At 36.2% G+C, this 13,549-nt stretch overlaps 3 protein-coding genes across 3 annotated transcripts; all 3 read right to left on the bottom strand.

Annotated features, from left to right (window-relative positions):
- Positions 1-4,871: 4,871 nt before the first annotated feature.
- LOC137639759 (spindle assembly abnormal protein 7-like) lies at positions 4,872-5,351 on the bottom strand. The gene has a single exon (XM_068372003.1). It carries the CDS (start codon positions 5,349-5,351, stop codon positions 4,872-4,874), a length of 480 nt encoding a protein of 159 aa, XP_068228104.1.
- A 4,601-nt stretch (positions 5,352-9,952) lies between these two features.
- Positions 9,953-11,065, bottom strand: LOC137639758 (trichohyalin-like). Its single transcript, XM_068372002.1, has one exon. It carries the CDS (start codon positions 11,063-11,065, stop codon positions 9,953-9,955), a length of 1,113 nt encoding a protein of 370 aa, XP_068228103.1.
- Positions 11,066-11,126: 61 nt separating this feature from the next.
- Positions 11,127-11,777, bottom strand: LOC137639757 (uncharacterized). The gene has a single exon (XM_068372001.1). The coding sequence runs from the start codon at positions 11,775-11,777 to the stop codon at positions 11,127-11,129; it is 651 nt and encodes a 216-aa protein (XP_068228102.1).
- Between the last annotated feature and the right edge of the window lie 1,772 nt (positions 11,778-13,549).

Here is a 13,549-nt window from a genome sequence, read left to right as displayed (position 1 = left end):
ATATATATATATATATATATATATATATACATATATATATATATATATATATATATATATATATATATATATATATATATATATACATGTATAATTTTATAACTTGAAGAAAATAGCAGACAACTTAAGAGCTAAGAAATCAGTGGCCTTTATAAAAAACGAAGGAAAAATAGCATTTGGGTCTACACCTCCATAAGCATCAACATCCATGAAGAGTGTTTTAATTCCATAGGACTTAAATACTAAACTAGTTAGTTTAGCCTCAGAAAAACAAGATTGCGGAAGATCTATTTTCTCAATACTCTACTTACTGTCTGTTATGGTCAGCTATATCAAAACATAATTATACGGAATCCCCTTTAATGTTTTATTCCCCCATAAATTAATTTATCATAGAAATTAGCAAAATAGTTACAGGTAAGAAAATAATACCCAGCAAACACACATACATTATACACACACACACACACACACACATATATATATATATATATATATATATATATATATATATATATATATATATATATATATATATATATATATATATATATATATATATATATACATATATATATATATATATATATATATATATATATATATATATATATATATATATATATATATATATATGTACATGTGTGTGCGCGTGTGAAGGTACCCTGTTTCTACTCATCCCGTAAGCTTTACTTTCGTTAGCTTAGTCAGTTCTCGGGACGATTGTGTATCAATCTTTTAAGTGTCCTGATGAAGGGCAACAAATTCTTTTCTCAGAGTATTCGTTTGACCTGTTCCTCTCCTCCTGCCGTTGCGCTTCTTGGTCGAATTTCTTTTGACGAACATCTTGAAGGCGTTTCATGACGACGGAACCCAATTGAATCATTGATCCCTTGGCAATTGAAATATCCTATTTATAATGACCGTCAGAGGTCTCATGTCTCAAATTACCTCTCCTGATGATGATGATTTAGATTGCCCCGCTTATATACAAGGCAGACCACGGGCCCTTGTGTTAGCAGCCCGTAAGGGGAACGGAGCGTTGGTTGTATCTTTTAAAAGCTGTTATTTGTGTTGGATGACACGAACACTGATGACAGACAGATGATGATGAGTCTGACACAAAATGACGACCGAAGATGGAGCCCGAAGTTCCCGCTGGTAGGGCGGGGCTCCCCCCTTCCCGCTGGCGGGGTGGGGCTCCCCCCTTCCTGCTGGCAGGGCGGGGTTCCCCCCTTCCCCCTGGCAGGGCGGGGCTCCCCCCTTCCCACTGGCAGGGTGGGGCTCCCCCCTTCCCGCTGGCAGGGCGGAGCTCCCCCCTTCCCGCTGGCAGGGAAGGGCTCCCCCCTTCCTGCTGGCAGGGCGGGGCTCCCCCCTTCCCGCTGGCAGGGCGGGGCTCCCCATTTCCCGCTGGCAGGTCGGGGCTCCCCCCTTCCCGCTGGCACGGCGGGGCTTCCCCCTTCCCGCTGGGAGGGCGGGGCTCCCTCCTTCCCGCTGGCAGGGCTGGTCTCCCCCCTTCACGCTGGTAGGGCGGGGCTCCCCCCTTCCCGCTGGCAGGGCGGGGCTCCCACCGCTGGCAGGTCGGGGCTTCCCCTTCCCGCTGGCAGGGCGGGGCTCCCCCATTCCCGCTGGCAGGGCGGGGCTCCCCCCCTTCCTGCTGGCAGGGGGGTGCTCCCCCCTTCCTGCTGGCAGGGGGGTGCTCCCCCTTCCTGCTGCCAGGCTGGGGTTCCCCCTTTCCGCTGGCAAGGGTGGGGCTCCCCCCCTCCCGCTGGCAGGGCCTGGCTCCCCCCTTCCCGCTGGCATGGTGGGCCTCCCCCCCCTTCCCGCTGGCAGGGCGGGGCTCCCCCCTTCCTGCTGGCTGGGCAAGGCTCTCCCCTTCCCGCTGGCCGGGCGGGGCTCCCCCGTTCCCGCTGGCAGGGCAGGGCTCCCCCCTTCCCAAAGACAACAGCTTCTGATTGGCCGGGAGTCGAACTCTGGTTCAGGAAACTTGTATAAACATTGACATACCACTTGGCCAAGTGTATGTCAAAGTTCATACAAGTTTCCTGGTCCCGGGTTTGACTCCCGGCCAGTCAGAAGCTGTTGTCTTTGTGTGATTTCACCCGGGGCTCTGATTCCGAGGTCGCTAAGAGAATCCAGACTATAATGTATCAAAAATATAGGGCTTATTTGAATATGAAAAACACGTCTAAATGTGCAAAATTTATCATCTATATATATAATATATATTTTATATATATATATATATATATATATATATATATATATATATATATATATATATATATGTATATATATATATATATATATATATATATATACTGTATATATATAATATATATATATATATATATATATATATATATATATATATATATATATATATATATATATATATATATATATATATATATATATATATATATATATATATATCACAAGCAGTAATATAGAAAAAAATCAGAATCTTGATGCTGTAATTTTCAGCACAGTTTAAGCCGCAGTGGTTCTTAACCTTTTTCAGTGTTCGCACCCTTTTCAAATCGGCAGTCAGTTCTCGCACCCCCCTGGATTCTGAATATATGAAAAAGCTAAAAATACAAATTTGATGTAAAAAAATAACTTTTTTTTATTCAATATTCATTCATGCAGCTTAAAGTTCTTTCAAGAGAAAAAATTATGAGTATGTATCAACAAGAATATTTATTTTTATTTGGTTCAAAATTTCATAATATTTTGGCTGTACTGCACTGTAAACCCAGTGACTTTGTTGTTGCTGTATTTTCGCCATATTGGTATCAAATCTTAGTGTCTTAGTAGAGTGCTACTCGCATGTCATGTTCAGAATTCAGCCGATTTCTGCTTTTCGTTTTGATGTGAAGTAGACAAGAAAATCCTTGCTCACAGAAGTAAGTAGATGCAAAAGATACCAGCACTTTGAGTGTTTTCGTTGCTATTGCAAGGTATGCTTCCAGCTGAGAAGCCCAGAAGTGGTCCAGCTGACTATTGGTGAACTCCATTTAGTTTCAACAATTGTGTCTCATGTCGATGAGGTCTTTCTTGATGCTGCCATCATCATCATCATCTTCCAAATTCTGCATGAAAGGGTTCAAGATCCAGTTATTACAGGCTTGTAACTCTCCGCATGAGAAGTAACCATCAAAGGAAATACACAGCATCTGCATATGTTCAACAATTTTTGCAACAAAGGTTGGAGGCAGGGTAGAATTTTCTGTGACTGTGTCTTCCAGGCAGGGGAAATTTACCAAATTCCCCATCTTCACAGGCTTTATCCACAAGACTAGTTTTTCCTTGAAAGCAGCCAATTTCTCGCTTGCAGTCACAATGTAAAGTCCCCTTAACATTGAGTTCATTGAGTGCTGAAAACACATCAACCAAGTAGGCAAGCATCTGAACAAAACTAGGGTCATTGAAATGTATGACCAGTTCTTGTACCCCTTCATGGAGAAAATGGTGAATTTCTCCTCTCAGTTCAAACACATGAGATAGCACACGACCACGTGACAGCCACCTCACTTCAGTATGGTATAAAAGCAATGTGTTCCTGGCCTACTTGCTCACAAAGTGACTGAAACAATCGATGATTCAATGCCCGGCTGTGAAAAAATATAAAGCGTAGGTAAAAACAAATATTTTCTTCAATATTTCACAGGTATTCTCGCACCCCTTAGGAACCAGGCTTGCAGCACCCCCGGTTAAGAACGCCTGCCCCAGGCATTCAGAATAGATTGGGAACAGCCACCATCTGGTTTTTTCTCTGCTGCCATCTTTTTTTTTTTTTTTTTGGATTTTTTAGTTTTTATATATATTTTTTATATAATGTCTATTTCTATCTACCTTCAGGGAATCTTGTTCAGAGAGCACAGCATAGTAGAAGAAGTCAAACTTGATTCTTCTGCATTTGTTCACCTGACAAAGAAACAGTACAAGTAAATCTTTATCAAGGCACAAAGCATACTAGAACTATTCAGACTTCTTCTCTCTACTGAGTCCATCTTGTAGAATATCCTTTAGGTATCGAGAATAGATTGGGAACAGCCGCCATCTTGCTTTTTTCTCTGCTGCCATCTTCCTTTTTTGGATTTTTTAGTTTTTATATATATTTTCATATATTGTCTATTTCTATCTACCTTCGGGGAATCGTGTATAGAGAGCACATTATAATAGAAGAAGTCAGACTTGTTTGTTCTGCATTTGTTCACCTGACAAAGAAACAGTACAAGTGAATCTTTATCAAAGAACAAAGCATACTAGAGCAAGTCAGACTTCTTCCCTCTGCTAAGTCCATCTTGTAGATCCTTTAGGTATCCAAAATAGATTACTAATCGCGACCATATTGTTTTTTCTCTGCCACCATCTTCTTTTTGGGATTATTTAGCTTTTAAACATTTTTTACATGTTGTCTATTTCTATTTACCTCCAGGAAATCTTCTTCAGAGAGAAACAGCATAATAGAAGAAGTCAGACTTGTTTGTTCAGCATTTGTTCACCTGACAAAGAAACAGTACAGGTGAATCTTCATCAAGGAACAAAGCATACTAGAGCAAGTCAGACTTCTTCCCTCTGCTGAGTCCATCTTGTAGAATATCCTTTAGGTATCTAGAATAGATTTGGAACAGCAGCCATCTTGTTTTTTTTTTTTTTTTTTCTGCTGCCATCTTATTCTTCTTCTTCTTGTTCTTCTTCTTGTTCTTCTTTTTCCTCTGGACTCTTTATTTTTTATGCTTTTTGTATTTTGTTTTTTTGGAGGGATTTTTTACCTTTTATATTATTTTGGGATATTTTAGTTTTTAAATTTTTTCATTTCTTTTTTTTATATTTTCCATTTTTCTAGGTTTTCCTTTAACTCCTTACTCGTCACTATTTATTTCATCTTCCAACTGATTCATCAAATCCGTCATTTCCATAACTACTTTTTGAGTATCACCAATCTGTCCAGTCTTCGCCAGAAGTCTTTGCTTTAGAGTCTTGATTTCTCTCCTCAGACTTTCCACTTCACTTTCTGTCTGTTTTCTGATTCTTCTTTCTTCTATTAGCTCTTTATCAAGCCTTGTGCTCTCTTCTTCTCTCCTTAGAATTTCTCTCTTTTGCTGTTTCACTATATTATCAATTGGCATCGCCAATATTTCAAGCCGATCTATCTTGACTTCCATATCCTCTTTTTCTTGCTTAAGAATTTTCGCTCCTTCCGTCACAAGATTTAGCCGATCCTCTACCTCTCTTTTGATTGTTTCTACCTCCTGCATGTTTTGAATATGTAGACTTTCCATTTTTTCTTCGAAAATAGCTATTTGTTCCTCTTTTTCTTTTCTTAATCTCTCCTCTTCCATTAACTCCTCTTTAAGCTTTTCTTTCTCTTCTTGAAATCTTTGTGCTTCAGCATTCTTTTCCATATTTTGAATCATTACACCTTCCATGTTTTCTTTGAGAATAGCTATTTGTTCCTCTCTTTCTTTCCTTAGTCTTTCCTCTTTCATTAACTCCTCTTTAAGCTTTTCTTTCTCTTCTTGAACTCTTTGTGCTTCAGCTTTCGTTTCCATATTTTGAATCATTACACCTTCCATGTTTTCTTTGAGAATAGCTATTTGTTCCTCTCTTTCTTTCCTTAGTCTTTCCTCTTTCATTAACTCCTCTTTAAGCTTTTCTTTCTCTTCTTGAACTCTTTGTTCTTCAGCATTCTTTTCCATATTTTGAATCATTACACCTTCCATGTTTTCTTTGAGAATAGCTATTTGTTCCTCTCTTTCTTTCCTTAGTCTTTCCTCTTTCATTAACTCCTCTTTAAGCCTTTCTTTCTCTTCTTGAACTCTTTGTGCTTCAGCATTCTTTTCCATATTTTGTATCATTACACCTTCCATGTTTTCTTTGAGAATAGCTATTTGTTCCTCTCTTTCTTTCCTTAGTCTTTCCTCTTCCATTAACTCCTCTTTAAGCTTTTCTTTCTCTTCTTGAACTCTTTGTGCTTCAGCATTCGTTTCCATATTTTGAATCATTATACCTTCCATGTTTTCTTTGAGAATAGCTATTTGTTCCTCTTTTTCTTTCCTTAGTCTTTCTTCTTCCATTAGCTCTTCTTTAAGCTTTTCTTTCTCTTCTTGAACCCTTTGTGCTTCAGCTTTCGTTTCCATATTTTGAATCATCACACCTTCCATGTTTTCTTTGAGAATAGCTATTTGTTCCTCTCTTTCTTTCCTTAGTCTTTCCTCTTTCATTAACTCCTCTTTAAGCCTTTCTTTCTCTTCTTGAACTCTTTGTGCTTCAGCTTTCGTTTCCATATTTTGAATCATTATACCTTCCATGTTTTCTTTGAGAATAGCTATTTGTTCCTCTCTTTCTTTCCTTAGTCTTTCTTCTTCCATTAGCTCTTCTTTAAGCTTTTCTTTCTCTTCTTGAACTCTTTGTGCTTCAGCTTTCGTTTCCATATTTTGTATCATTACACCTTCCATGTTTTCTTTGAGAATAGCTATTTGTTCCCCTCTTTCTTTCCTTAGTTTTTCCTTTTCCATTAACTCCTCTTTAAGCTTTTCTTTCTCTTCTTGAACTCTTTGTGCTTCAGCTTTCGTTTCCATATTTTGTATCATTACACCTTCCATGTTTTCTTTGAGAATAGCTATTTGTTCCCCTCTTTCTTTCCTTAGTTTTTCCTTTTCCATTAACTCCTCTTTAAGCTTTTCTTTCTCTTCTTGAACTCTTTGTGCTTCAGCATTCGTTTCCATATTTTGAATCATTATACCTTCCATGTTTTCTTTGAGAATAGCTATTTGTTCCTCTTTTTCTTTCCTTAGTCTTTCTTCTTCCATTAGCTCTTCTTTAAGCTTTTCTTTCTCTTCTTGAACCCTTTGTGCTTCAGCTTTCGTTTCCATATTTTGAATCATCACACCTTCCATGTTTTCTTTGAGAATAGCTATTTGTTCCTCTCTTTCTTTCCTTTGTTTTTCCTTTTCCATTAACTCCTCTTTAAGCTTTTCTTTCTCTTCTTGAACTCTTTGTGCTTCAGCTTTCGTTTCCATATTTTGTATCATTACACCTTCCATGTTTTCTTTGAGAATAGCTATTTGTTCCCCTCTTTCTTTCCTTAGTTTTTCCTTTTCCATTAACTCCTCTTTAAGCTTTTCTTTCTCTTCTTGAACTCTTTGTGCTTCAGCATTCGTTTCCATATTTTGAATCATTATACCTTCCATGTTTTCTTTGAGAATAGCTATTTGTTCCTCTTTTTCTTTCCTTAGTCTTTCTTCTTCCATTAGCTCTTCTTTAAGCTTTTCTTTCTCTTCTTGAACCCTTTGTGCTTCAGCTTTCGTTTCCATATTTTGAATCATCACACCTTCCATGTTTTCTTTGAGAATAGCTATTTGTTCCTCTCTTTCTTTCCTTAGTTTTTCCTTTTCCATTAACTCCTCTTTAAGCTTTTCTTTCTCTTCTTGAACTCTTTGTGCTTCAGCATTCGTTTCCATATTTTGAATCATTATACCTTCCATGTTTTCTTTGAGAATAGCTATTTGTTCCTCTTTTTCTTTCCTTAGTCTTTCTTCTTCCATTAGCTCTTCTTTAAGCTTTTCTTTCTCTTCTTGAACCCTTTGTGCTTCAGCTTTCGTTTCCATATTTTGAATCATCACACCTTCCATGTTTTCTTTGAGAATAGCTATTTGTTCCTCTCTTTCTTTCCTTAGTCTTTCTTCTTCCATTAGCTCTTCTTTAAGCTTTTCTTTCTCTTCTTGAACCCTTTGTGCTTCAGCTTTCGTTTCCATATTTTGAATCATCACACCTTCCATGTTTTCTTTGAGAATAGCTATTTGTTCCCCTCTTTCTTTCCTTAGTTTTTCCTTTTCCATTAACTCCTCTTTAAGCTTTTCTTTCTCTTCTTGAACTCTTTGTGCTTCAGCATTCGTTTCCATATTTTGAATCATTACACCTTCCATGTTTTCTTTGAGAATAGCTATTTGTTCCTCTCTTTCTTTCCTTAGTCTTTCCTCTTCCATTAACTCCTCTTTAAGCTTTTCTTTCTCTTCTTGAACTCTTTGTGCTTCAGCTTTCGTTTCCATATTTTGAATCATCACACCTTCCATGTTTTCTTTGAGAATAGCTATTTGTTCCTCTCTTTCTTTCCTTAGTCTTTCTTCTTCCATTAGCTCTTCTTTAAGCTTTTCTTTCTCTTCTTGAACTCTTTGTGCTTCAGCTTTCGTTTCCATATTTTGAATCATTACACCTTCAATGTTTTCTTTGAGAATAGCTATTTGTTCCTCTCTTTCTTTCCTTAGTCTTTCTTCTTCTATTAGCTCTTCTTTAAGCTTTTCTTTCTCTTCTTGAACTCTTTGTGCTTCAGCTTTCGTTTCCATATTTTGAATCATTACACCTTCCATGTTTTCTTTGAGAATAGCTATTTGTTCCTCTCTTTCTTTCCTTAGTCTTTCCTCTTTCATTAGCTCTTCTTTCAGCTTTTCTTTCTCTTATTGAACTCTTTGTGCTTCAGCATTCGTTTCCATATTTTGAATCATCACACCTTCCATGTTTTCTTTGAGAATAGCTATTTGTTCCTCTCTTTCTTTCCTTAGTCTTTCCTCTTCCATTAACTCCTCTTTAAGCTTTTCTTTCTCTTCTTGAACTCTTTGTGCTTCAGCTTTCGTTTCCATATTTTGAATCATTACACCTTCCATGTTTTCTTTGAGAATAGCTATTTGTTCCTCTCTTTCTTTCCTTAGTCTTTCTTCTTCCATTAGCTCTTCTTTAAGCTTTTCTTTCTCTTCTTGAACTCTTTGTGCTTCAGCATTCGTTTCCATATTTTGAATCATCACACCTTCCATGTTTTCTTTGAGAATAGCTATTTGTTCCCCTCTTTCTTTCCTTAGTTTTTCCTTTTCCATTAACTCCTCTTTAAGCTTTTCTTTCTCTTCTTGAACTCTTTGTGCTTCAGCATTCGTTTCCATATTTTGAATCATTACACCTTCAATGTTTTCTTTGAGAATAGCTATTTGTTCCTCTCTTTCTTTCCTTAGTTTTTCCTTTTCCATTAACTCCTCTTTAAGCTTTTCTTTCTCTTCTTGAACTCTTTGTGCTTCAGCATTCGTTTCCATATTTTGAATCATTACACCTTCCATGTTTTCTTTGAGAATAGATATTTGTTCCTCTCTTTCTTTCCTTAGTCTCTCTTCTTACATTAGCTCTTCTTTAAGCTTTTCTTTCTCTTCTTAAACTCTTTGTGCTTCAGCATTCGTTTCCATATTTTGAATCATTACACCTTCAATGTTTTCTTTGAGAATAGCTATTTGTTCCTCTCTTTCTTTCCTTAGTCTTTCTTCTTCCATTAGCTCTTCTTTAAGCTTTTCTTTCTCTTCTTGAACTCTTTGTGCTTCAGCATTCGTTTCCATATTTTGAATCATTACACCTTCAATGTTTTTTTTTGAGAATAGCTATTTGTTCCTCTCTTTCTTTCCTTAGTCTTTCTTCTTCCATTAGCTCTTCTTTAAGCTTTTCTTTCTCTTCTTGAACTCTTTGTGCTTCAGCATTCGTTTCCATATTTTGAATCATTACACCTTCAATGTTTTTTTTTTTGAGAATAGCTATTTGTTCCTCTCTTTCTTTCCTTAGTCTTTCCTCTTCCATTAACTCCTCTTTAAGCTTTTCTTTCTCTTCTTCAACTATTTTTAGTTCTGTTGTCTCTCTTTCAATAATGATCTCTAATTCTTCAAATGATTTTTCAAGATTATCAACTTTAGTTTTTGCTATCAATTTATCTTGCCTAAGTTCTTCTGCTACTTGCCTAGCTAGATTTAGCTCTTTTTCGAATCCTTTTCTTACTGTCTCTTCTCGTTGCAATTTGGACTTAGTCTCTTGCAACTCTTCATCTATTTTGAGTGTTTCTTTTTCCCAATATTCATTTGTAACTTCCTTTTCCAATTTCTCCTCTTCAAGCTGTTGAATCTTATTGTCCTTTATCCTATTTTGTTCTTTGAAGGTTATCTATTTGATCCTCTTTTTCTTTCCTTAATCCCTCCTCTTTCATTAACTCCTCTTTTAGCCTTTCTCTCTCTTCTTCAACTATTTTCAGTTCTGTTGTCTTTCTTTCAACCATTATCTCTACTTCTTCAAATAATTTTTCAACATTATCAGCTAAAGTTTTTACTATCAATAAATCTCTCCTAAGTTTTTCTGTTTCTTGCTTAGCAAGATTTAGCTCTTTTTCGAATCCTTTTCTTACTGTCTCTTCTTTCATTAACTCCTCTTTTAGCTTTTCTTTCTCTTCTTCCACTATTTCTAGTTCTGTTGTCTTTCTTTCATCAATCATCTCTACTTCTTCAAATAATCTTTCAACATTTTCAAGTCTAGTTTTTGCTCTTAATTTATCTTGCCTAAGTTCTTCTGCTACTTGCCTAGCTAGATTTAGCTCTTTTTCGAATCCTTTTCTTACTGTCTCTTCTTTCATTAACTCCTCTTTTAGCTTTTCTTTCTCTTCTTCCACTATTTCTAGTTCTGTTGTCTTTCTTTCATCAATCATCTCTACTTCTTCAAATAATTTTTCATCATTTTCAAGTCTAGTTTTTGCTCTCAATTTATCTTGCCTAAGTTCTTCTGTTTCTTGCTTAGCAAGATTTAGCTCTTCTTCTAATACCTTTCTTACTGTCTCTTCTTTCATTAACTCCTCTTTTAGCTTTTCTTTCTCTTTTTCAACTATTTCTAGTTCTGTTGTCTTTCTTTCAACAATCATCTCTACTTCAAATAATTTTTCAACATTTTCAAGTCTAGTTTTTGCTCTCAATTTATCTTGCCTAAGTTCTTCTGCTACTTGCCTAGCTAGATTTAGCTCTTTTTCGAATCCTTTTCTTACTGTCTCTTCTTTCATTAACTCCTCTTTTAGCTTTTCTTTCTCTTCTTCCACTATTTCTAGTTCTGTTGTCTTTCTTTCATCAATCATCTCTACTTCTTCAAATAATCTTTCAACATTTTCAAGTCTAGTTTTTGCTCTCAATTTATCTTGCCTAAGTTCTTCTGCTACTTGCCTAGCTAGATTTAGCTCTTTTTCGAATCCTTTTCTTACTGTCTCTTCTTTCATTAACTCCTCTTTTAGCTTTTCTTTCTCTTCTCCAACTATTTTTAGTTCTGTTGTCTTTCTTTCAAAAATCATCTCTACCTTCAAATAATTTTTCAACATTATCAACTCTAGTTTTTGCTATCAATTTATCTCTCCTAAGTTCTTCTGTTTCTTGCTTAGCAAGATTTAGCTCTTCTTCTAATACCTTTCTTACTGTCTTTTCTCGTTGCAATTCTGATTTAGTCTCTTGCAACTCTTCGTCTATTTTGAGTGTTTCTTTTTCCCAATATTTATTTGTAACTTCCTTTTCCAGTTTTTCCTCTTCAAGCTGTTGGATTTTATTGTCCTTTATCCTGTTTAGTTCCACTTCTTCCCTAAGTCTATGTTTCATATCTTGCGTTTCCTTCCTTTTTCTCTCAATTTCGTCTTTGCTTTCTTCTTCTGTCGGGTGACCAGTCACATCTCTAAATGTCTCCTCTCTCTTCATTAGGTTTAGCTGATTTTCTAGCCTTTTCCGGAGTGCATTTTCTTCCTGTAATTCTTCCTTAGTGAACTTCAACTCTTCTTTAACTTTCATTGCTTCCTTCTGCCAAAATCCGATTTCCTTCTCAAATTTCTGAACTTCACCCTCCTCTACTTTTCCTTCATATTCATTTTCAATTCTCCCGTTATATTCTAGAATTTCGTCTATCATATACACTTTTTCTTGCAAATTATCTTTAGTTTTGTCCATTTCAGTTACTATTGTTTCAAGGTCCTTTCGCAAGCGATCGATTTTTTTCATTGCGATTCTCTTGTTCTTTTTCAAAGTGGCGAATTTGAACTAGCTTTTCCTCGAGTATCTTTGCATAGCGATTACATTTTCGCTCTAGTTGGTTGGACCTTCTTTCTTCTTCAATCAACCGGTCCTGTAACTGCTCGGTTTGCCTCGTCCTCACCCCGATCTCCTCTTTCATTCGGGCAATAGTCGAATCTCTTTCTCTTAATTTCTCCTGGAGATCTTCTATTTCCTTCTTGAAGAGATCTGTTTGGTTTTCTTTCCCTGCAAACTCTCCGTCTTTATTTTTCCTTGCGTCAGTAGCTTTTCCAGGTTGAAACATTTTCAACCTCTCCACCCTCTGCTTGTATCCTGTTGCCTCCTCTTGATCCGTGTCCAGGTTAAGTGATTCGTTTGAAGGTGCTTGTTCACCTTCCATGGTAATTATCTCCTCCGATTCGTCCATTTTGCCAAGTAGAAACAGTGATCCGACGAACATGAAATTGTATAAATCATTTACAAACAGACGGGAAACTAAAGTTTCCATACTGCCGTCCAAGTTGATAACGCATAACATATTCTGAATAATAACAAACAATACGTAATTGGTCAATGCAGCCATTGTTCTATGATGATTACAAATTGTCTGTCGGAGGTATATTATTAAAAACCTTAAGTCTTCAAAGATTCTCCAGCGTCTTCAGGAAAGACTCCGAGTTCATTATCGTAGCCGGTTTCTGAAGACTTTTCTCGTCACGGCAATTCTGCGGGAATAGATTGGGTCTCTCTCTCTCTCTCTCTCTCTCTCTCTCTCTCTCTCTCTCTCTCTCTCTCTCTCTCTCTCTTTTGTATTCCTTTCATTTTTATTCATAAAAGCGTATTTTTCAACTAATCTCAGTCGAAATTCTTTTCGTTTTCAAAACGATTTCTTAAAGAATTCCAAGAATCTTCCACGGAGCTTCAGAAGACAACACAGATCCAACCGGAGCAACTTCAAATGAAGTAGGCTAAGCGCGCCTCTAGTTCTTTTCTCTGCAGGAATGGTTTTCTTCTCCGCCATCAGAAATTCTTTTTGTCTTCAAAACAATTTCTTTGAGAATTCCAAGAATCTTCCACGGAGGTTCAAAAGGCAACACAGATCCAACCGGAGCAACTTCAAATGAAGTAGGCTAAGCGCCTCTAGTTCTTTTTCCTGCAGGAAAGGTTTTCTTCTCCGCCATCTGAGATTTTTTCGTCTTCAGAAGAATTTCTTTGAAAATTCCAAGGTCTTTCCATTTCTTCACAAATCTTTGGAATGTGTAATCGAAATTCTATTGTTATTTGCATACGCTAAAACCCATGCCTATGATTAAATATATATATATATATATATATATATATATATATATATATATATATATATATATATACATATATATATATATATATATATATATATATATATATATATATATATATATATATATATATATATATATATACAGTATATATATATATATATATATATATATATATACAGTATATATATATATATATATATATATATATATATATATATATATATATATGTGTGTGTATCATCAGCCATTGTTGGTCATCAACTGCAGGACAAAGGCCTCAGATTTGTCCTTCCACTCTTCTCTGTATATGGTATTTCTATTCCAATTTATACCAGCATATTTTCTCAGCTCGTCAAAGCAGCAGCTTCTCTTCTTTTCCCTGATTTTTTTTGTGCATATAATATATAT

Source organism: Palaemon carinicauda, chromosome 4, assembly GCF_036898095.1.
Source record: "Palaemon carinicauda isolate YSFRI2023 chromosome 4, ASM3689809v2, whole genome shotgun sequence".
Classification (NCBI taxonomy): Eukaryota; Metazoa; Arthropoda; class Malacostraca; order Decapoda; family Palaemonidae; genus Palaemon; species Palaemon carinicauda.
The sequence above is the reverse complement of the archived record's forward strand: the minus strand, read 5'-3'. Positions and strand labels throughout refer to the sequence as shown.